The following is a 23,281-nucleotide window of genomic DNA, read 5'->3' on the forward strand; positions in this document are numbered from 1 at the left end:
GGAGACTAAGAGACAATGAGCTGAGTGAGGAGCCCACGAACCCCGGTTCCGAACAGCTGCGCAGAATGCGAGCGGCCAAATGGTGGAGAATCTGGCCGGGTAAAAGGAGACGGAGGACTCAGGATCGAACGGATGGAGGGGATTGGACGCCGTGGCTCGAAGGGGGCGGGGATAGAACGCGGGGATTGGAAGGAGGCGGGGATAAAACCCGGGACCTGAATACCCGGCTAGGGACAACGAGAGACAGGAATCGGGGTTTCTGGGTGACGGTGATCTCGGGGTGGGCAGGACTCCAAAGGCCCGTCGACCCGGTGGTGGACTCCTTGCACTGGGATTGGACATATGCAAGCGGGAGATTTGGGGCCGGCGCTCAAAATCGGGGGGCGGGGGTGGATTCGGGTTTGGACCCCAGGATCCGATCAGCGGACCCCTGATTCAACGTGGTAAGTACTGGACCCCAGGGGCTCGGGCTCCTGCGGGGGCTGGGGTCCTGTGTCTAGGGTTGGGCGTGCAAGCCTCTCCATCACTTGTCCTCGACGCTCGCCTCGGCTCACAACCTCAGCATCCCAGGCTGCGAGGCATGCGCAGTGGATGCTTCCTTCCCCATTCCCTCCAGCCCGGGCGGGGGGAGGGGACGCTGGGCCACCTCAGAGCGGATGAATTTATAGACACCACCCCCCTCGCCTTGGCATGAGAAGCGGAAACGGGGTGGACAGCGTCAATGTCTAACAGGTGTTTATTTCATATGGGTCTAAAACTAATGTTTTTCTCAAGACCCCGCAACTCAGCCTGGACCAGTTTCCCTCCTCCACCCATCCCCGAATCTTGAGAGTCCTGTATTGGGGGGAGGGCACTGCCCCCGCACCATGTTCTTGGGAGAGCAGGTAAAGGGGTTAACGCGAGCTATCCCTCTGGCCTCTCTATGCGTTCCCAGAGGCCCCGAATTGACGTCCTTCCCTCAAAACCTCCGGGTCTACAAACCAGGACCCTCAAGACCCTTCAGGTGCTTAGAGAAGGTTGAGCTAGGTTATATAGTCCTGGGCCGGCGCAAGGAGGCAGCTGAAGGCGTGGGATCCCGGGTCTGAAGGAGGAGGGGCTGGGACCTGGGCTTCTGGGTCTGAGGGAGGAGGGGCTGGGGGCCTGGACTCCTGGATCTGAGAGAGGAGGGACTGGGGCCTGGACTCCTGGGTATGAAGGAGGAGGGGCTGGGGACCTGGACTCCTGAGTCTGAGGGAGGAGGGGCTGCGGGCCTGATGAATGACTCTGCCCGACTCTCAGGGCTCCAGCGTGACATGGCTGAAGCGCACCAGGCCGTGGGCTTCCGACCCTCGCTGACCTCGGACGGGGCTGAAGTGGAGCTCAGTGCCCCTGTGCTGCAGGAGATCTACCTCTCTGGCCTGCGCTCCTGGAAAAGGCATCTCTCACGTTTCTGGGTGAGGAGCGCTGCTGGTTAGTTTCCTTCCGGGGATCCAGGTTTCTGCTTCCGGGATGTCTGAGGCTCACTTCCGCATTTCAGTTGGTTCATTTCTGGGAGACTATCGCCCCTTTTTCCGAGAATTTCGATGTCTGCTCCCAGGACCCCTTTAGCAATTTCTCCGTGGCTCACTTCTGGGATCCACAGCCCCACCTGCTGAGAACCTCTGCTCACTTCTTTCACCCAAGAGGGGAACTGGGCCCCCAAAAAACTACCCACTTCCAGTTTCTAGAACTCCATATCCTTCCCTTATGGTGAAATTATCATTTCTCCCTTTCATCTCCAGCTTCTTTTGTTGTCGTTGTTTCTGAGACAGAGTCTCACTCTGTCGCCCAGGCTGGAGTGCGGTGGCGGGATCTCAGCTCACTGCAACCTCCGCCTCCCGGGTTCAAGCAGTTCCCTGCCTCAGCCTCCCAGGTAGCCGGGATTATTGGCGCACGCCACCATGTCTGGCTTATTTATTTATTTATTTATGAGACAGAGTCTCACTCTGTTGCCCAGGCTGGAATGCAGTGGGGTGATCTTGGCTCACTACAACCACCTCCCAGGTTCAAGCAATTCTCCTGCTTCAGCCTCCCGAGAAGCTGGGATTACAGGCAGGTGACACTACGCCCAGCTAATTTTTGTATTTTTAGTAGAGACGGGGTTTCATCATGTTGGCAAGACTAATCTCGAACTCCTGACCTCAGGTGATCTGCCTCCCAAAGTGCTGGGATTACAGGCATGAGCCACCGCACCCGGCCCAAATTCCTGCCCTTTGTCCCTGTTCTAGAATGCACATGCCCAATGTGTAACCAGCACCCATGTCTGTCCCAGGGTTCCTGGTTCTAGAACTCTTGCACTGTCTCCATACAGGGCCTCCCTGCTTGTCACATCCTCTGTGTGTGAACTGGGGTCTAGAACACCTGTGGGGTCATGATTGAGTTTGAATCCTGACTCCACCGCTTAGTAGCTGTGTCATCTTGGGCAAGCACCTCTCTTGGAGTCGCAGTTTCCCCTCGTGGAAAACATGGGTGTTGACAGCACCTCCCTCACAGGATAGCCCTGAAGACTAAATTAATTCTTCTATGTCCTGGCCCATGGCGAGGTCTGAGTGTTAGCTTCTGATATTGTTCTTCATTCATTCACCATATATTTATGGGGCATCTGGTAAGGGCCTGGCCCTCTTTAGCATGGAGAACACAGCAGAGATCAACAGACAGAATCACGCCTGGGCACCGTGGGCTCACGGCTTTAATTCCAGCACTTTGGGAGGCTGAGGCAGGAGGATCACTTGAGCCCAGGAGTTGGACACCAGCCTGGGCAACATAGGGAGACCCCATCTCTATTAAAAAAATAAAGATAGGTTGGGCGCGGTGGCTCACGCCTGTAATCCCAACACTTTGGGAGGCTGAGGCAGACGGATCATGAAGTCAGGAGATCGAGACCCTCCTGGCTAACACAGTGAATCCCCGTTTCTACTAAAAATACACACACACACACACAAATTAGCCTGGTGTGGTAGTGGGTGCCTGTAGTCCCAATTACTCAGGAGGCTGAGGCAGGAGAATGGCGTGAATCCGGGAGGCGGAGCTTGCAGTGAGCCAAGATGGCGCCGCTGCACTCCAGCCTGGGCAACAGAGCGAGACTCCGTCTCAAAAAAATAAATAAATAAATAAATAAAAAATAAAGACAGAATCCTGCTTTTATGGAGTTCTCATTCGAGTTGGGGGAGAAGGCAATAAAACAGATGAGCAAAATACAGAGTATGGTGACATTCTATAGTGTCATCTGATATTGATGGTGACACATGCTATGGTGAATGATAAATCGGGTGGAGAAGAGTGATGTGGGGGTGTTGCAGGTAAATAAGGGGGTGGCGGGCCAGGTGCAGTGGCTCACGCCTGTAATCCCAGCACTTTGGGAGGCCAAGGCAGACGGATCACGAAGTCAGGAATTCAAGACCAGCTGGCCAATATAGTGAAACCCTGTCTCTACTAAAAATACAAAAATTAGCCGGGTGTGGTGGCAGGCCCCTGTAATCACAGCTACCTGGGAGGCTGAGGCAGAAGAATCACTTGAATCCAGGAGGCAGAGATTGCAGTGAGCCAAGATTGCGCCGCTGCACTCCAGCCTGGGTGACAGAGCAAGACTCCATCTCAAAAAAAAAAAAAAAAAAGGGGTGGAGGGGTGGCCAGGAGGATTTCCTGAAGTTGGGATGCTTCAGCAGGCTAAACTGCACCTCTATAGTCTTGTTGGTTGTGAAATCTGTTCCAGTTTGCAAACAGCCACTACCTTGAACTCCGAACCCCTCTCCCGCCCTTACCCTGGGACTCCTTGGGCCTCAGGCCAGTCTACCAACTAAAGTGTTAACATGTGACCATCCTCGGCCGGGCGTGGTGGCTCACGCCTCTAATCCCAGCACTTTGGAAGGCCGAGGCAGGCAGATAACGAGGTCAGGAGATCAAGACCATCCTAGCTAACACAGTGAAACTCCGTCTCTACTAAAAATACAAAAAAATTAGCTGGGCGTGGTAGCGGTCGCCTGTAGTCCCAGCTACTTGGGAGGCTGAGGCAGGAGAATGGGGTGAACCCAGAAGGCGGAGCTTGCAGTGAGCCGAGATTGTGCCACTGCGCTCCAGCCTGGGCAACAAAGGGAGACTCCGTCTCAAAAAAAAAAAACATGTGGCCATCCTTTTCATGTGTTTAAATACATACATACATAGATACATACATATTTATAGACCTATAAATATATACGTGCACACACATATGTATAACATTACTTGGAGAAAAATGCACAATTTTTTTTTTTTGAGATGGAGTTTCGTTCTTGTTGCCCAGGCTGGATTGCAATGGCACGATCTTGGCTCACTGCAATTTCCGCCTCCCAGGTTCAAGCTATTCTCCTTCCTCAGCCTCCCAAGTAGCTGAGATTACAGGTGCCTGCCACCACGCCCGGCTAATTTTTTGTATTTTTAGTATAGACAGGGTTTCACCATGTTGGCCAGGCTGGTCTCAAACTCCTGATCTCAGGTGATCCACCTGCCTTGGCCTGTCAGAGTGCTGGGATTACAGGCATGATCCACTGCACCTGGCCTTTTTTTTTTTTTTTTGACTGGAGTCGGTCTGTTGCCAGGCTGGAGTGCAGTGGCGTGATCTCGACTTACTGCAACCTCTGCCTCCTGGGTTCAAACGATTCTCCTGCCTCAGCCTCCAAGTAGCTAGGACTATAGGCGTGTGCCACCACGCCAAGCTAATTTTGTAGTTTTAGTAGAGACGGGGTTTCACCATGTTGGCCAGGATGGTCTTGATCTCTTGACCTCGTGATCCGCCTGCCTCGGCCTCCCAAAGCACTGGGATTACAGGCGTAAGCCATTGCCCCTGGCCTTTTTTTTTTTTTTTTTTTTTTTTTTGAGACAGAGTCTCACTCTGTTGCCCAGGCTAGAGTGCAATGGCAGGATCTTGGCTCACTGCAACCTCCACCTCCCGGGTTCGAGCGATTTTTCTGCCTTAGCCTCCTGAGTAGCTGGGATTATAGGTTCCCACCACCACACCTGGCTAATTTTTGTATTTTTAGTAGAGATGGGGTTTTGCGATGTTGGCCAGGCTGGTCTCGAATGCCTGACCTCAGGTGATCCACCCGCCTAGGCCTCCCAAAGTGCTGGGATTACAGGTATGAGCTACTGCGCCCGGCCAAACCCCAGTGTTTTCATTTGTAAAATGAGATCATCTTAGTACTTACTTCACATGGTTTGGGGAGGATTTAAATTGCTAATCCTTGTAGATGGCACCTGGAATGTAGTAAGTGCTCATTAAATGTTAGTTATCTCTCTCAGGCTTCCAAAGGAGTTTAGTTAGTAACCCAGTGCTGTTGTTCATTCCTCATTCATTCCATGCCCTGGTACTTCTAGAAGGCCTTACTGAGCTCCAGACCCTGCTCTGAATAGGGATCATTTTTCTTTTTCTTTTTTTTTTTGAGACAGGGTCTTACTTACTTTGTTACCCAGGCTGGAGTGCAGTGTCACCATCACAGCTCACTTCATCCCTGAACTCCCGGGCTCAAGCGAGCCTCCTGCTTCAGCCTTCCAAGTAGCTGGGACTAAGGTGTGTGCCACTACGCCTGACTAATTTTTTTTTTTTTTTTTTTTTTTTGAGACCTTGTCTTGCTCTGTCACCCAGGCTGGAGTGCAGTAGCATGATCCTGGATCACTGCAACCTTTGCCTCCCGGGCTCAAGTGATTCTCGTGCCTCAGTCTCCCAAGTAGCTGGGATTACAGGTGCCCGCCACCATGCCTGGCTAATTTTTGTATTTTTACTAGAGACAGATTTCACCATGTTGGCCAGGCCAGTCTCGAACTCCTGACCTCAAGTGATCCGCCTGCCTCAGCCTCCCAAAGTGTTGGGATTACAGGCGTGAGCCACTGCTGGTCTTGAACTCCTGGACTCAAGGGATTCTCCTCTTTGACCTCCCAAAGTGCTGAGTTTACAGGAGTGAGCCACCACACCCGGCCTGTTCTGCCTTTGACAGCCTCCCTTTCGAGGTCCTGCCTCAGAATATCCTCCTCCAGGGAGCCTTCCCTGATGCCCTCGAACTGTAACTTGCCAGCACAGGGCTCCTCCTATTTCTTGCCCTATAGCAATTAATACTTACTTCATTCTGGACGGACCTCCCTGAGGGCAGGACCTGGATCTCTCTGTTCCCTACTAGATCTTGAGCCTCCAGCTCAGGGCTCTACACTGGGTACTCAATAATGTCTGGGGATGGCACAGAACAGGGGCTCAGAGGAGAGGGCAGATGATTGAATGGATGCCCTTTCCTCCCCACAGAATGACTTTCTCACTGGTGTGTTTCCTGCCAGCCCCCTCAGTTGGCTTTTCCTCTTCAGTGCCATCCAGCTTGCCTGGTTCCTCCAGCTGGATCCTTCCTTAGGACTGATGGAGAAGATCAAAGAGTTGCTGCCCGACTGGTGAGGTCCCCCCACTCCAGCCCAGTAACCCCCAATCACTGTCCCTTCACCCAGTAAGTTCCTGTCATTGTGGTGTACCTGCTAAAGAAAAGTAACCTCTGAGACTTACGTTGGGTCAGATTAATAAAGGTATAGCATGAACAAAAAGGAGGTGAGGCCGGGCGCAGTGGCTCACCCCTGTAATCCCAGCACACTGGGCATTGGGAGGCTGAGGTGGGTGTATCACTTGAGGTCAGGAGTTCGAGACCAGCCTGGCCAACATGGTGAAACCTTGTCTCTACTAAAAATACAAAAATTAGGCCAGGCATGGTGGCTCATGCCTGTAATCCCAGCACTTTGGGAGGCTGAGGCACGTGGCTCAACTGAGGTCGGGAGTTCAAGACCAGCCTGGCCAACAGGGTGAAACCCCGTCTCTACTAAAAATACAAAAAATTAGCTGGGTGTGGTGGCAGGCGCCTCTAATTCCAGCTACTAGGGAGGCTGAGGCAGGCGAATCGCTTGAACCTGGGAGGTGGAGCTTGCAGTGAGCCGAGATTGGGCCATTGCACTCCAGCTTGGGTGACAAGAGTGAAACTCCATCTCAAAAAAAAAAAAAAAAAGGTGTGAGCTTTGCTGGGCACAGTGGCCCATGCCTGTAATCCCAGCACTTTCGGAGGCCAAGGCAGGAGGATCACTTGAGCCCAGGAGTTTGAGACCAACCTAAGCAACATGGTGAAACCCCGTCTCTACTAAAAATACAAAAAATTAGCAAAGTGTGGTGTCACTTACCTGTGGTCCCAGCTACCCAGGAGGCTGAGGTGGAGATCACCTGAGCCCGGGAGGTCGAGGCTGCAGTGAGCTGAGATCATGCCACTGCATTGCAGCCTGGGCAACGGAGTGACACACTGTCTCAAGAAAAAAAAAAATGGCCAAGCATGGTGGTTCACACCTGTAATCCCAGCACTTTGGGAGGCCTAGGTGGGCAGATCACCTGAGGTCAGGAGTTGGAGACCAGCCTGGACAACACGGTGAAACCCTGTCTCCACCAAAAATACAAAATTTAGCCGGGTGTGGTGGTGCGCGCCTGTAGTCCCAGCTACTCAGGAGGCTGAGGCAGGATAATCACTTGAACCCGGGAGGCGGAGGTTACGGTGAGTTGAAATTGCGCCACTGCACTTCAGCCTGGGTGACAGAGCGAGACTCTGTCTCAAAAAAAAAAAAAAAAAGTATGAGCTTTGCCAGTTTCTAGTCATGTAGTCTTAGGCAAGAGATCTCATCGTTCTTGATTGTCAAGGCCTTCATCTGTAAAATGAGGGTATGAATAATTGCTTCTTAGTGTGCTTGGAAGAACTAATCAAAATCCTGTCTGTCGTCCGGGCGCGGTGACTCAACCTGTAATCCCAGCACTTTGAGAGGCCGAGGCGGGTGGATCACCTGAGGTCATGAATTCGAGACCAGTCTGGCCAACATGGTGAAACCCTGTCTCTACTAAAAATACAAAAATTAGCTGAGTGTGGTGGCAGGTGGTTGTAACCCCAGCTACTCGGGAGGCTGAGGCAGGAGAATTGCTTGAACCTGGGAGGCAGAGGTTGCAGTGAGGCAGAGGTTGCAGTGGAGGCTGCACTCCAGCCTGGGCGACAGAGAGAGACTCCGTCTCAATTAAAAGAAAGAAAAATCATGCCTGTCATATAGTCAGTAGAGTGCCAGGAATTCCTCATGGGAGTGGTTGCATTATTTTTATTGTGTTATTGTGATCTTCAGGAAGGGTTTGAAAACCGGGTACAGGTGAGATGTCAGGTCTAGTTCTTGGATGAGTCCTCCCGGGGAAGAAAGTCCACATTTTGTGCAGATGGCCCCAAAGAACAGACCCAGGATCAGATGTAGACAATTCCAAGAGGGAGGCCAGGCACAGTGGCTCACACTTGTAATCCCAGCACTTTGGAGGGCTAAGGCAGGAGGCTTGAGCTCAGGAGTTTGAGACCAGCCTGGGCAACATAGAGACCCCTGTCTCTACAAAAAAAAAAAAAAAAAAAAAATTTCCTGGAACGCTAGATTTACCCCCAGTCTGCAGAGGGAAAGTGATTTGACCCAGGTCCTCCAGGTGACATTTGCAAACTTTGCAAACAAACATGTTGATTTAATGTAGCTTTAGACCAGCTTTTCCTAAATTTAAGCTTGTATTGGAATCACCTGGATGAGTTGTTAAAACGCTGATTACAGACGGTCGCTGTGGCTCACACCTGTAATCCCAGCACTTTGGGAGGCCCAGGTGGGCGGATCACCTAAGGTCAGGAGTTCGAGACCCGCCTGGCCAATGTGGTGAAACCCTGTCTCTACTAAAAATGCAAAAAATTAGCTGGGCGTGGTGGTGGGCGCCTGCAGTCCCAGCTACTCGAGAGGCTGAGGTAGGAGAATTGCTTGAACCCAGGAGATGGAGGTTGCAGTGAGCCGAGATTGTGCCACTGCATTCCAGCCTGAGCGACAGAGTGAAACTCCATCTCAAAAACAAAACATGTCGGGTGCGGTGGCTCACGCCTGTAATCCCAGCACCTTGGGAGGCCGAGGCAGGCAGATCACGAGGTCAGGAGATCGAGACCATCATGGCTAACACGGTGAAACCTCATCTCTACTAAAAATACAAAAAATAGCCGAGCGTGGTGGTGAGCACCTGTATTCCCAGCTACTCCGGAGGCTGAGGCAGGAGAATGGCGTGAACCCGGGAGGCGGAGCTTGCAGTGAGCCGAGATAGCACCACAGCACTCCAGCCTGGGCAACAGAGCGAGACTCCATCCCCAAAATAAAACAAAACAAAACAAAAAAACGCTGATTGCTGGACCCCACCCCGAGAGATTCTGGCTTGTTAGGTCTCAAAGGGGCCCAGGAATATGCATTTCGAACAAGCTACCAGGCAGTGCTCCCAGGAGCCACAGTTTCAGAACTATTGCCTTAGAGTAGTGATAGCTGGGAGGAAAAAGTGTCCCCTCAATAGAAATAATGGCTGTCATTTATTAAACACCTACCAACTTCCATGGAAAGTAACTTTGGAAGCTTGGTGCTGCCACAGTGGGAGGGGGCTGGAGGGGGTGACAGAGCTCACACCTACTGAAATGACAAAAATGGGTTTCTCTGTCTGACAGCCAAAAGATCAGCGCAGGGGCTGGAGGGGACTGGAAGGGAGGGAGGTTCTGAGGCCAGGAGACCCAGGCCCAGCCTCTGTTTCTCTCCCCACAGGGGTGGACAACACCACGGGCTCCGGGGGGTCCTGGCAGCCGCGCTGTTTGCCTCGTGTTTGTGGGGAGCCCTGATCTTCACACTGCACGTGGCCCTGAGGCTGCTTCTGTCCTACCACGGCTGGCTTCTTGAGCCCCACGGAGCCATGTCCTCCCCCACCAAGACCTGGCTGGTATGGGAGGGGCATAGCCCTGCTCAGGCTCTCCTGGGACTTATCTATTCCCCTCTCTCTGGGTCTCTGTCCCCTTTTCTCTCTGGGTCTCTGTCCCCCTCTCTCTCTGGGTCTCTGTCCCCCCCCCCGGGTCTCTGTCCCCCTTTCTCTCTGGGTCTCTGCCCCCCTCTCTCTCTGGGTCTCTTCCCCCTCTCTCTCTGGGTCTCTGTCCCCCCCCCCCCCGGGTCTCTGTCCCCCTTTCTCTCTGGGTCTCTGCCCCCCTCTCTCTCTGGGTCTCTGTCCCCCTTTCTCTCTAGGTCTCTGTCCCCCTCTCTCTGGGTCTCTGCCCCCTCTCTCTCTGCGTCTCTGTCTCCCTCTCTCTCTGGGTCTCTGTCCCCTTCTCTCTTGGGGTCTCTGATGCTCTTAAGTCTCTGTGTCTTTCTCTTTGGGTTTCTGTCCCACTGTCGACCCCTGCCCCCCTCAACTCCCTGGCCTGGGTGAGGGGTTAATGACCCGGCAACTCCTTCTCCCCAGGCCCTGGTCCGCATCTTCTCCGGCCGCCACCCGATGCTGTTCAGTTACCAGCGCTCCCTGCCACGCCAGCCCGTGCCCTCTGTGCAGGACACCGTGCGCAAGGTGGGCCTGGGAGCGCGCAGACGGGCTGGGGCGGCCGGGGCGGGCCGGGGGCGTGACCTGCCCTCTTCTCCCCTTTAGTACCTGGAGTCGGTCCGGCCCGTCCTCTCCGACGAGGACTTCGACTGGACCGCGGTCCTGGCGCAGGAATTCCTGAGGCTGCAGGCGTCGCTGCTGCAGTGGTACCTGCGGCTCAAGTCCTGGTGGGCGTCCAATTATGTGAGTCCCGCCACTGCCACCAACGCCCCACCTGAAAGGCTAAGGTTGTGAGCTCGCCCTGCTAAACTTGCGAGTTATACGCCCCGCCCCACGACACGCCCACAACCCACACGCCCCCAGCCCCCAAGGGTCAATACACTGAGCCCCGCTCACATACATCTATACCCTAACCTCAACATTTATATATATATATATACACATACATACACACACATATATATACACATACATATATATAAGCTTATATATATGCTTATATATTTATTAATATATATATATGCTCATAACATATATATGCTCTCTCTATATATTTAATGTTGAAGTTTGGGGTATAGATGCTCCAATATTCTTAGCTTCACCCTTGATCTTCCAAAGTTTGAACCAGAATTCCAGGACTTAGGCCTGGCGCAGTGTCTCACGCCTGTAATGCCAGCAGGTTGGGAGGCCAAGGCAGGCGGATCACGTGAGGTCAAGAGTTCAAGACCAGCCTGGCCAACATGGTGAAACCCCATCTCTACTAAAAATACAAAAATTAGTCGGGCATGGTGGCGCACGTGCCTATAATCCCAGCTACTCGGGAGGCTGAGGCGGGAGGATTGCTTCAACCCAGGAGGCAGAGGTGGCACTGAACTGAGATCACGCCACTGCACTTCAGCTTGGGCCACAGAGCGACACTCTGTCTCAAAAAAAAAAAAAAAAAAAAAGACAAAACCAAAGGAGTTGAATGGTGAGGAGTGGTGGGAGAGGCCTGAACTCCAGACTGAGGATCCTGGACTCTTTCCTGGGGGTACTAGGGAGCCATGGGAGGGTTTGGAGCAGGGAAGGGGCAGGGTCAGCTTTGGTGTGGGGGAAAGACTGGAGGGCGGGAGGCTGCAGAGGAAGCTACTGTGAGACCTACCATTGTAGGTTATTGAGACACTGGGCTCGGATGAGAAAAGCTGTGGCAAGAGTGAGAGGGGAAGGGAAGAGGGTCCCTGGCAGAGCCCCACGGGGCAGCGATATGGAAGGCTCAGTTGGTCAAACCCAGTGAAGGGGACGCAGGCCTTGCTTTTCTGGTTAAATATTTTTTTCTTCACACTTTTGGACAAGATTCTGCTTACACACACACACACACTTCTTTCTTCCCTTCCTTCCCTCCCTCCTTTCCTACCTTCTTTCCTTCCTGCCTGCCTGCCTTCTCTCTCTCCTTCCTTCCTTTTTTTCTGTCTCCTTCCTTCCTTTTTTTTTTTTGAGATGGAATCTCACTCTGTCACCCAGGCTGTAGTGCACTGGTGCCATCTCAGCTCACCGCAAGCTCCACCTCCCAGGTTCACACCATTCTCCTGCCTCAGCCTCCCATACCTGGCTAATTTTTTTTTTTTTTTTTTTGTATTTTTGTATTTTTAGTAGAGATGGGGTTTCACCGTGTTAGCCAGGATGGTCTCGATCTCCTGACCTCGTGATCCGCCTGCCTCGGCCTCCCAAACTGTTGGGATTTACAGGCGTGAGCCACCGCGCCCGGCCTCTTTCCTTCTTTCTCTTTCTTTCTCTCTCTCCCGCTCCCTCCCTCCCTCCCTCTCTTTCTCTCTCCTCCCTCCCTCCCTCCCTCCTTTCCTTCCTTCCTTCCTTCTCTCTCTCTCTCTCTCTTTCCTTTTTCTTTCTTGGAAGGGGTCTCACTCTGTCACCCAGGCTGCAGTGCAGTGGCATGATCAAAGCTCACTGCAGCCTTGACCTCCCAGGCTCAAGCCATCCTCCCATCTCAGCCTCCTGAGTAGCTAGGACTACAGGCATGTGCCCCCAAGCCCGGCTAATTTTTAAACTTTTTCGTAGACATGGGGTCTTGCTATGTTGCTCAGGCTGGTCTCAAACTCCTAGGATCAAGCTATCCTCCCACCTCAGCCTCCCAAAATGCTGGGATAACAGGCGTGAGCCACTGCGCCCGGCCTGTATATTTTATTGTACCTCCAAGCCAACTGCCAGTGATACACACACCATTTTTTTAGGTACAACAACGACAACAACAAAAAACCCTACAAGAGCAGCTAAACTGTGACACAGTGCTTGCTTTTGTATTTTTCATTGTTTGAATTTTATCATGGTATTGGCAAGGCTGCAATTTTCATGTATTTACACATATACATATTATTTCACATATTTATTGTTTTATAAATTTTACATTTATGTTCTGTTTTTCTTTTTCTGGGGGGACGGAGTTTCACTCTTGTTTCCCAGGCTGGAGCGCAATGGTGCGATCTCAGCTCATTGCAACCTCCGCCTCCTGGATTCAAGCGATTCTCCTGCCTCAGGCTACCTAGTAGCCGGGATTACAGGCGTGCGCCACCACGCGTGGCTAATGTTTGTATTTTTAGTAGAGGCAGGGTTTCACCATGTTGGCCAGGCTGGTCTTGAACTCCTGACCTCAGGTGATCCACCCGCTTAGGCTCCCAAAGTGCTGGGATTACAGGCGGGAGCCACCGCGCCCAGCTGTACCTTGTTCTTTCCACCAGCTATGTAATATTCCACTGCTGGAGTGTAACAGGGTTTAGCTAACTGATCCCCCATGGATGGATTTCTAGGTGATTGCTAGTTACCGACTACGATGGCTGACTTCTTTGGCTCTATCCTCCCTGCCTGACACAGGAACATCTGGGGCCTTCCCTGTCCTACTGTCCCTTCCCCAACAAGGCCCCAGCCCCTCACTGTGCGTCTCCCCATCCCGCTGCCAGGTCAGTGACTGGTGGGAGGAGTTTGTGTACCTGCGCTCCCGAAATCCGCTGATGGTGAACAGCAACTATTACATGATGGTAAGTGGAGGGGTGAGGTTCCTAGGCCCCAGGTCTAGGGTTGGGGTTCCTGGGCGGAATGTGACGGTCATGCTCAGTGACCTGGATCTAGACGCACCATCTGGGATTCATCATTCCGCCCTCTTTTGGGGTCAGGACCTGTATTTGGGTCAGTGGCTCCATCGGGGCAAACCTGACCCCGGGTGTTTTGCCATCCCCTCTCCTGGTCCCCAGGACTTCCTGTATGTCACACCCACGCCTCTGCAGGCAGCTCGCGCTGGGAATGCCGTCCATGCCCTCCTCCTGTACCGCCACCGCCTGAACCGTCAAGAGATACCCCCAGTAAGAGGGCCCCAGTGGGCTGGGGATGGAGGTGTGGTCCTGTGGCCTTTGCGCCACGTGGGTCCTGGAAGGCAGCTCACAGCCCACGGTTTCCTCAGACTTTGCTGATGGGAATGCGCCCCTTATGCTCTGCCCAGTACGAGAAGATCTTCAACACCACGCGGATTCCAGGGGTCCAAAAAGGTGAGACCCTCTCCTGTCCCCACTGATGGAGGCAGAACAATATAGTGGCCAAGAGCATGTTTTCTGGAGTCCGCCTGCCTGAGCTGGGAACCATTGCTTCCTTGCTGTGTGACCTTCTGCACGTTATTACCCTCTCTGAGCTTCAGCTTCCACTAAAGTGGGATAATAATTGTACCTAGGGGCTGGGCGCAGTGACTCATGCCTGTAATCCCAGCACTTTGTGGGGCCGAAGTGGATGAATGCTTAGGCCAGGAGTTCCAGACCAGCCTAGGGCAACGTAGTGAGATCCGGTCTATATACGAAATTTAAAAATTAGCCAGGCATGGTGATATGCGCCTGTGGCCCCAGTTACTCGGGAGCCTGAAGTGGGAGGATCGCCTGAGCCCGGGAGGTTGAGGCTGCAGTGAGCTGAGATCTCACCACTGCACTCCAGCCTGGTGACAGAGCAAGACCTTGTCTCCAAAAACTAGGTAATAAAAGTCCTAGGGTGCTGATGATTACTAGGGTACTTTGAACAACTGACAACACCTAAGAAGTATATAATAAACGGTCGCTATTTTTATATGTCTGGCCTTTCTGCCGCCATGCTTCTGCCAACGCCACCCCTAGACTACATCCGCCACCTCCATGACAGCCAACACGTGGCTGTCTTCCACCGGGGCCGATTCTTCCGCATGGGGACCCACTCCCGAAACAGCCTGCTTTCCCCGAGGGCCCTCGAGCAGCAGTTTCAGAGAATCCTGGATGATCCCTCACCGGCCTGCCCCCACGAGGAACATCTGGCGGCTCTGACTGCTGCTCCCAGGTAAGGGTCGGGGGTCAGGGGTCAGGGGCTCTCAGAGGCCGCCAGTGTCCTGAGGCTGTGGAAGGGCAGGGTGGGGCCAGGTGGCGGCTGGGCAGGATGGACTCAGGCACATCCCCGGCCCTCCAGGGGCACGTGGGCCCAGGTGCGGACATCCCTGAAGACCCAGGCAGCGGAGGCCCTGGAGGCGGTGGAAGGGGCCGCTTTCTTTGTGTCACTGGATGCTGAGCCTGCGGGGCTCACCAGGGAGGACCCGGCAGCGTCATTGGATGCCTACGCCCATGCTCTGCTGGCCGGCCGGGGCCATGACCGGTGAGTGAGTCTTGGGATGGGGCCCCGCCAGATGTGGCACCCGAGAATCCAGTATCAGACCTAGGACCCCCGACAGTAGACAGCCAGACCCTGGAGCCCCCACCTGCAGAGTCTGTAGACCAGAGGCTGCATAGGGCTGAGGACTCCAGACCCAATGCTTTGGGACCTGGAGACCTCTGACCTGGGGAACCGCTCGACCTGGGACCCAAGACCTATAAACCAGACCCAGTGACCCCCAAATCTGAGACTCCCAAACCCCTGAGCTGGACCCTCAGACCCAGAGAACTCAGCATCACAGACCCAGAGACCCCAGATCTGAGGACAACCAAACCCAGGACCCCTAGGCCCAGGGACCCCAGACTTGGCAACCTCAGCCTCAGAACTTGAACCATTCAATCCTCAGGACTTAATGCAGGTACCCCAAATCCATGGCCCCAGACCCAGACTTCCAGACCTAGAGATTCTCAGGCCTGGCAGGCATCACTGAATTCCTAGGCCCCAGGGGGGTCCCGCTGACCTCCCAGCACCCCCAAAAGCCTTGAACCTTCCTCAGCAAGTTCCCTAAAAATCTCCAAACTCCAGACTGGGCATGGTGGCTCACGCCTGTAATCTCAGCACTTTGGGAGGCCAAGAGGGGCAGATCACCTGAGCTCAGGAGTTCGAGACCAGCCTGGCCAATATGGTGAAACCTCATCTCCACTAAAAATGCAAAAATTAGCTGGGCATGGTGGTGTATGCTTGTGATCCCAGCTACTTGGGAGGCTGAGGCGGGAGAATCACTTGAACCCTCAGCTATTTGGGAGGCGGAGGTTGCAGTGAGCCAAGGTCGTGCCACTGCACTCCAGCCTGGGCGACAAGAGTGAAACTCCATCTCAAAAAAAAAACAAAAAACAAATCTCCAAACTCTAAATCCCAGACGTGTCTTGGAGACCTCCAGGGCCACTACTGGGGACCCCCAATGGTCCTAGAGATCCCCATACCAGCACCCCAATGGATTCCCACATCTGCCCATCTAGAAAACCCCCTCAAGTCCCACAGAAAGCACTCCGAGGTCCCCCTGCCCCTCGCTCTTGGTGATTCATCTGAACTCTTCCCCGACAGCTGGTTTGACAAATCCTTCACCCTAATCGTCTTCTCTAACGGGAAGCTGGGCCTCAGCGTGGAGCACTCCTGGGCCGACTGCCCCATCTCAGGACACATGTGGGAGGTAGGGCGGCCAGCCCTCCCCGGTTCTGGGGACCCCCGCCCCATCTCCAAAGACCGTCCTCTCCAGCGCCTTAGTGTCAGAAGAAAAACTGAGGCTTGTCCGGGCACAGTGGTTCATGCCTGTAATCCCAGCATTTTGGGAGGCCGAGGTGGGCGGATCATGAGGTCAGGAGTTCGAGACCAGCCTGGCCAACACAGTGAAATCCCGTCTCTACTAAAAATACAAAAAAATTAGCCAGGCATGGTGGTGTGTGCCTGTAATCCCAGCTACTCAGGAGGCTGAGGCATGAGAATCGCATGAACCTGGGAGGTGGAGGTTGCAGTGAGCTGACATTGTGCCACTGCACTCCAGCCTGGGTGACAGAGCAAGACTACATCTCAAAAAAAATAAATAAATAAAAAGAAAAACTGAGGCTCAGGGAAAGGCAGAGGCTGTGGAGAGGGCAAAGGGGACTGGGATGAGGACCTTCCTTTGATGAGTTGGTAACTGGGGCTCAAAGAAGGGAAGTGATTTTCCCAGAGTCACACAGTGAGGAGTTACAGAGCAAGAAGGAGACTCCAGGCTGGGTGCAGTGGCTCATGCCTGTAATCCCAGCACTTTGGGAAGTCAAGGCAGGGGGATCACTTGAGCCCAGGAGTTTGAGACCAGCCTGGGCAACATAATGAGACCCTGTCTACAAAAAAACATTAAAAAAAAGAAAAAACTAGCCAGGCATGGTAGTACATGCCTGTGGTCCCAGCTACTCCGGAGGCTAAGGCAGGAGGATGGCTTGAGCCCAGGAGTTTGAGGCTGCAGTGAGTTATAATTTCACCACTGCACACCAGCCTGGATGTGACAGAGCAAGACCCTGTCAAAAAAAGAAAAGAAGTACAAGGACAATAAACACCAGTTGAGTATTAGTATTAGTCTTGTTCTTGATGAGCGTGAACCTGAGACCACATCTGTGAATATCAGAGGTTTCTGTTTCTCAGGGACTGCCCCCTACCTGAAAAAGGGCTGTATAAAAAGAGGTCCCGGGTTAGATGGCCTCAGTCCACAGGGAGGAAGGGACTCTGACAGCCTCTGTTTGCCCACAGTTCACTCTGGCTACAGAATGCTTTCAGCTGGGCTACTCAACAGACGGCCACTGCAAGGGGCACCCGGACCCCACACTACCCCAGCCCCAGCGGCTGCAATGGGACCTTCCAGACCAGGTGAGGCTGGGTTTCTGGGTCTCTCCTCCAAGTCCCAAGATTCCTAGCCTTGACTTCAAACTCATCCCCACCCCCAATCGGAATGTGAAAATCAACCCCATTCCTACCCCCAACCTGAAACCCATGCTTCCCCCACCCCCAAATCAGGCCAAATGCATCCACAACCTCAAACCCCAACACGAACCTCATCCCCAGCCCCAACTCCAACCCTCCTCCCATTGCCAATCCCATCCTCAACCCCAACCCCATCTCTACCTGTTTCAGACTCAAAAACCACCACTGTCCAACCCCAGCACCAGCCCCTAGTCCATTTTCTTTCCAAATCCATCTCCATACCCAATCCCATCCCAACACCACCTGAATTCACTCCCATGTTCATCCTAACTCCACCCCATACCAAACCCTAACCCCATACCCAACCCCAACCCCATCCTGTACTCAGCCACGACCCCACCTCCAATGACAACCCATGCCCAACTCATCCCATACCCAACTTCAACCCCATACCCCACCCCAACCCCATCCCGTACTCAGCCACAACCCCACCTCCAACCACAACCCATGCCCAACTCGAATTCACTTCCCATACCCAACCCCTTCCCCGTTCTATTCCCAAACCACTCTCAGTCCCTCCTCCATCCCCATCCCCAACCCCAGCTTCAACGGTGGCCCAACCCCAATCTTGTTCCAGTCTACACCTGCCATCCCTATCCCCATTTTTTTTTTTTTTTGAGATGGAGTCCTGCTCTGTCACCCAGGCTGGAGTGCAATGGTACGATCTCAGCTCACCGCAACCTCCGTCTCCCGGGTTCAAGCGATTCTCTTGCCTCAGCCTCCTGAGGAGCTGGGATTACAGGTGCCCACCACCACGCCCGGCTAAATTTTTGTATTTTTAATAGAGATGAGGTTTTGCCATATTGGCCAGGCTGGTCTCAAACTCCTGACCTCAGGTGATCCAACCGCCTCAGTCTCCCAAAGTGTTGGGATTACAGGCGTGAGCCACCGCACCCGGCCTTTTTTTTTTTTTTTTTTTTTTTGACACAGAGTCTTGCTCTGTACCCAGGCTGGAGTGCAGTGGTGCGATCTCAGCTCACTGCAACCTCTGCCTCCTGGGTTCAAGCGATTCTCCTGCCTCAGCCTCCCAAGTAGCTGGGATTACAGGCATGTGCCACCACGGCCAGCTAGTTTTTTGTATTTTTAGTAGAGACGGGGTTTCACTGTGTTAGCCAGGTTGGTCTTGATCTCCTGACCTCATGATCTGCCTGCCTCGGCCTCCCAAAGTACTGGGATTACAGGTGTGAGCCATCACGCCCAGCTTTTTTTTTTTTTTTTTTTTTTGAGATGGAGTTTCACTCATTGTCCAGGCTGGAGTGCAGTGACGAGATCTCAGCTCACTGCAACCTCTGCCTCTGACTTCAAGCAAACTCCTGGTTCAGCCTCCTGAGTAGCTGGGATTACAGTCATTGGCCACCACGCCTGGCTAATTTTTTGTATTTTTAGTAGAGACGGGGTTTCATCATGTTGGTCAGGCTGGTCTTGAACTCCCGACCTCAGGTGATCCAGCTGCCTCGGCCTCCCAAAGTGCTGGGATTACAGGCGTGCACCACCATGCCCTGCCCCTATCCCCATCTTTAGTCTCATCCTTCAATTATCTTCTCTTCTTTGTCCCCATTTCCATATTCTGCCGCAACCTTAACTCCACATCCACCTTCGCTTCCAGCCTTATTCCTGGCTTTCACCCTACCCCCATCTGTAACCCCAACTACTCCTCTTCCCTCCTCCTCTGGCAGATCCACTCCTCCATCTCTCTAGCCCTGAGGGGAGCCAAGATCTTGTCTGAAAATGTCGACTGCCATGTCTTTCCATTCTCCCTATTTGGCAAGAGCTTCATCCGACGCTGCCACCTCTCTTCAGACAGCTTCATCCAGATCGCCTTGCAACTGGCCCACTTCCGGGTCAGTTGGTTTCCCCATCCACAGCCCCCTCAGGGTCTCTGTCCATCTGAGCCCCCATGACCTGCCCCTCCACGGTTCCTTGTGGTCGTTGCCATTGTGGGTCCACGCCATTGTGGGTCGGCCATCTTGAATTCTCTCTCCCAACCATTCTTGGGCTGGCTGGAGGAGGCTGGAGGTCTGGACAGAGATAGGTCAAGTCTGTAAGATTTCCTGAGCCCAGGTGACAGACTCCTCTTCTCCTCCCTGTCCCCCAGGACAGGGGTCAATTCTGCCTGACTTATGAGTCGGCCATGACTCGCTTATTCCTGGAAGGCCGGACGGAGACGGTGCGGTCTTGCACGAGGGAGGCCTGCACCTTTGTGAGGGCCATGGAGGACAAAGAGAAGACGGTGGGTGCAGGCCTCGCTTGAGGCTTCAGTCATTTCTGTGTACTCACTCATCCACTTGCAAACATTGATGGGACCTACTGAAGCCAGCCTCCACGAAGGGCACAAGGGACAAGGGATGAATCAGACCTGGCCTCTGACTTCAAAGAGCTCACTGATGGGGGGAGACAGCCCAGCATAGTGTGATAACTGCTTTCATGGTGGTCTCACAGGGCACTGGGGGAGCACCCAAGAAGGAACCCCATTTCTTTTTTTTTTGAGATGGAGTCTTGCTCTGTCACCCAGACTGGAGTGCAGTGGCACAATCTCGGCTTACTGCAACCTCTGCCTCTCGAGTTCAAGCGATTTTCATGCCTCAGCCTCCTGAGTAGCTGGAATTATAGGCACCCGCCACCATGCCCAGCTAATTTTTTTTTTTTTAGTAATTTTAGTAGAGACGGGGTTTCACCATGTTGGCCAGGCTGGTCTCAAACTCCTAACCTCAGGTGATCTCCCCGCCTCGGCCTCCCAAAGTGCTGGGATTACAGACGTGAGCCAATGCACCTGGCCAGAACTCCATTTTTACAACGTAACTCTGCCTATTTAATCTCTTTGTGACTTGTGACCTTCCTTGGCACCATTCCCTGTACCCTCTCTGCCCAGATCCCACCTGCCCCGCACCTCTGCTCCCTTGCCCGACACCTAGCCCCACACCTACAAGGTACTGTGGTTCCATGGAAGGAGTTTGGGCTCTGGGGCCAGACACACCTAGGAACCCGCCCGGCTCTCCCTGGCTATGTGAACCTGGCCAAATGATTTCCCCTCTCTAAGCCTCAGTTCCCCATCTGTAAAATGGAGTTGATATTCCCACCTTGCAGGGATGTGGCAAGCTCAGTTGAGGCCAGATGTGCCGCAGGCCCAGCACTAAGTCGACTTCCTGTCTTTCCATGACCTGTGACCTCCCCGGGGACCCCAGGACCCACAGTGCCTCGCCCTGTTCCGCGTGGCAGTGGACAAGCACCAGGCTCTGCTGAAGGCAGCCATGAGCGGGCAGGGAGTCGACCGCCACCTCTTTGCGCTGTACATCGTGTCCCGATTCCTCCACCTGCAGTCGCCATTCCTGACCCAGGTTGGGGCACAGGGAAAGGGTTAAAGAGGGAACTGGGAGACCATGGAAGAAGGGAGAGGTTTCAGGGAAGGAGGGTGATGTTGAAAAAGGACCCATCAAGGCCGGGCACGGTGGCTCACGCCTGTAATCCCAGCAGTTTGAGCAGCCGAGGTAGGCGGATCACTTGAGGTCAAGAGTTCCAGACCAGCATGGCCAACATGGTGAAACCCTGGCTCTACTAAAAATACAAAAATTAGCTGGGCATGGTGACGGGCGCCTGTAATCCCAGCTACTTGGGAGGGCTGAGGCAGGAGAATCCCTTGAACCCGGGAGGCGGAGGTTGCAGTGAGCTGAGATCGCACCACTGTACTCCAGCCTGGATGACAGAGCAAGACTCTGTCTCAAAAAAAAAAAAAAAAAAAAAAAAAAAAAGAGGGTGATGTTGAGAAAGGGTGCATCAGCAAAGAAGTCAGTTGCGGGGGGCGGCAAGGCAGAAGGCGGAGAGGCAACGGGACAACGGGAGCAGACAAAAGGGGAGAGGATCAGTGGGGTGGGGATAGGAGGAAAGGGCGTGGTCAGAGGAGGGGCGTGGTCCGAGGGATAAGAGGAGAGGCACGTGGGTGGTGAGACGAGTGAGGGGCGTGGCCAGAAGGGCGTGGTCAGGGAGAAGGAGGCCCGGATTTACTTTACCGGTGAGAAAAAGCCAGAGATGCAGAGAGTGAAGTGGAGCCAAGGGCCGGACCTGCAGATCTCTGTCCTGCACATGTGATGGGCTCCTGTCCTCAGGTCCATTCGGAGCAGTGGCAGCTGTCCACCAGCCAGATACCTGTTCAGCAAATGCATCTGTTTGACGTCCACAATTACCCGGACTATGTTTCCTCGGGCGGTGGATTCGGGCCTGTGAGTGGAGCTGGGGCGCGCTGGCCCCTAGAGGAAAGAGGGGGCTGGGGGCCTGCACTCCTGCGTAGTGGGGGTGGAGGAGACCAGAGCTATTTTCTTCTCTTCACTCTTTCCGACTCCAGGCTGATGACCATGGTTATGGTGTTTCTTATATCTTCATGGGGGATGACATGATCACCTTCCACATCTCCAGCAAAAAATCAAGCACAAAAACGGTGAGACAAACGTGTATACCCACCAACTCCCTCTTTCCTCAGGAACCAGGAGTCTAGGAACCCAGCCCCTCCTGCCTCAGACCCATGAGTCCAGGTCCCAGCTCCTCCTCCCTCAGACCTAGGAGTCCAGGTCCCCAGCCTCTCCTCCCTCGGACTCAGGAATCCAGGCCCCAGCCCCTCCTCCCTCAGACCCAGGAGACCAGGCTCCCCAGCCCCTCCTCCCTCCAACTTGGGAGTCCAGGCTCCCCAGCCCCAGCTCCCTCAGACCCGGGAGTCCAGGCCCCCAGCCCCTCCTCCCTCAGACCCGGGAGTCCAGGTCCCCAGCCCCTCCTCCCTCAGACCCAGGAGACCAGGCTCCCCAGCCCCTCCTCCCTCAGACTTGGGAGTCCAGGCCCCCAGCCACTCCTCCCTCAGACTCCGGAGTCCAGGCCCCCCAGCCCTTCCTCCCTCAGACCCAGGAGTCCAGGCCCACAGCCCCTCCTCCCTCAGACCCAGGAATCCAGGCCCTCAGCCCTCTTGTTTCTCAGCCTCCAGGATCCCGTCTCCCAGCTTCCCCTGGCTCTGACCTGTTCTCCTTCCAGGATTCCCACAGGCTGGGGCAGCACATTGAGGACGCACTGTTGGATGTGGCCTCCCTGTTCCAGGCAGGACAGCATTTTAAGCGCCGGTTCAGAGGGTCAGGGAAGGAGAACTCCAGGCACAGGTGTGGATTTCTCTCCCGCCAGACTGGGGCCTCCAAGGCATCAATGACATCCACCGACTTCTGACTCCTTCCAGCAGGCAGCTGGCCTCTCCAGGGAATAAGGGTGAAGATTGTCACAGCTGGCTGACACAGGACAGGGGCAGCCAGTTTGGCAACCCCACATCCAGGCCAATAAAGATGTGTGAGCTGGGTGTATGGTGTCTGCTATGCTCTTGGGCAGGGCAGGGGTGGAAGAGGTGAGGACCAGGGTGGAGGAGGACAGAAGCTCCCATCCATTCCCAGGCCCAGCCAGGGATTCCCAGTTGCAGTCACAGTTTCAACCACAGCCTGCAACACCTGCCCAGCATACTTCATTTCCAGCTTTATTCATACCAAACCCAACCCTCCAAGGCCAATGCCAATCAAACACAACCTCACAAGTTCTCCTGAGCCTAATTCCTGCTGCCCCAACACCACTGTTCACCTCAAATCCATCTCCAGGCTGGGCGCGGTGGCTCACGCCTGTAATCCCAGAACTTTGGGAGGCCAAGGCGGGCGGATCACGAGGTCAGGAGATCGAGACCATCCTGGCGAACACTGTGAAACCCCGTCTCTACTA

General features: G+C 53.9%; 1 protein-coding gene across 1 annotated transcript; it reads left to right on the forward strand.

Annotated features, from left to right (window-relative positions):
* The first annotated feature begins 229 nt into the window (after positions 1-229).
* Positions 230-22,874, forward strand: CPT1C (carnitine palmitoyltransferase 1C). The gene is given in 19 exon segments (NM_001132026.1): positions 230-443; positions 1,279-1,433; positions 6,284-6,423; positions 9,634-9,805; positions 10,319-10,420; positions 10,499-10,636; positions 13,342-13,419; positions 13,633-13,740; positions 13,839-13,923; positions 14,533-14,728; positions 14,855-15,037; positions 16,139-16,244; positions 17,321-17,437; positions 19,228-19,392; positions 19,647-19,781; positions 20,734-20,886; positions 21,652-21,765; positions 21,888-21,980; positions 22,562-22,874. Coding segments are annotated over 18 exon segments (2,412 nt in total). The 5' UTR covers positions 230-443; positions 1,279-1,292; the 3' UTR covers positions 22,748-22,874.
* The last annotated feature ends 407 nt before the right edge of the window (positions 22,875-23,281 follow it).

The sequence above is a fragment of the Pongo abelii genome, chromosome 20 (genome assembly GCF_028885655.2).
Source record: "Pongo abelii isolate AG06213 chromosome 20, NHGRI_mPonAbe1-v2.0_pri, whole genome shotgun sequence".
NCBI classification, from domain to species: domain Eukaryota; kingdom Metazoa; phylum Chordata; class Mammalia; order Primates; family Hominidae; genus Pongo; species Pongo abelii.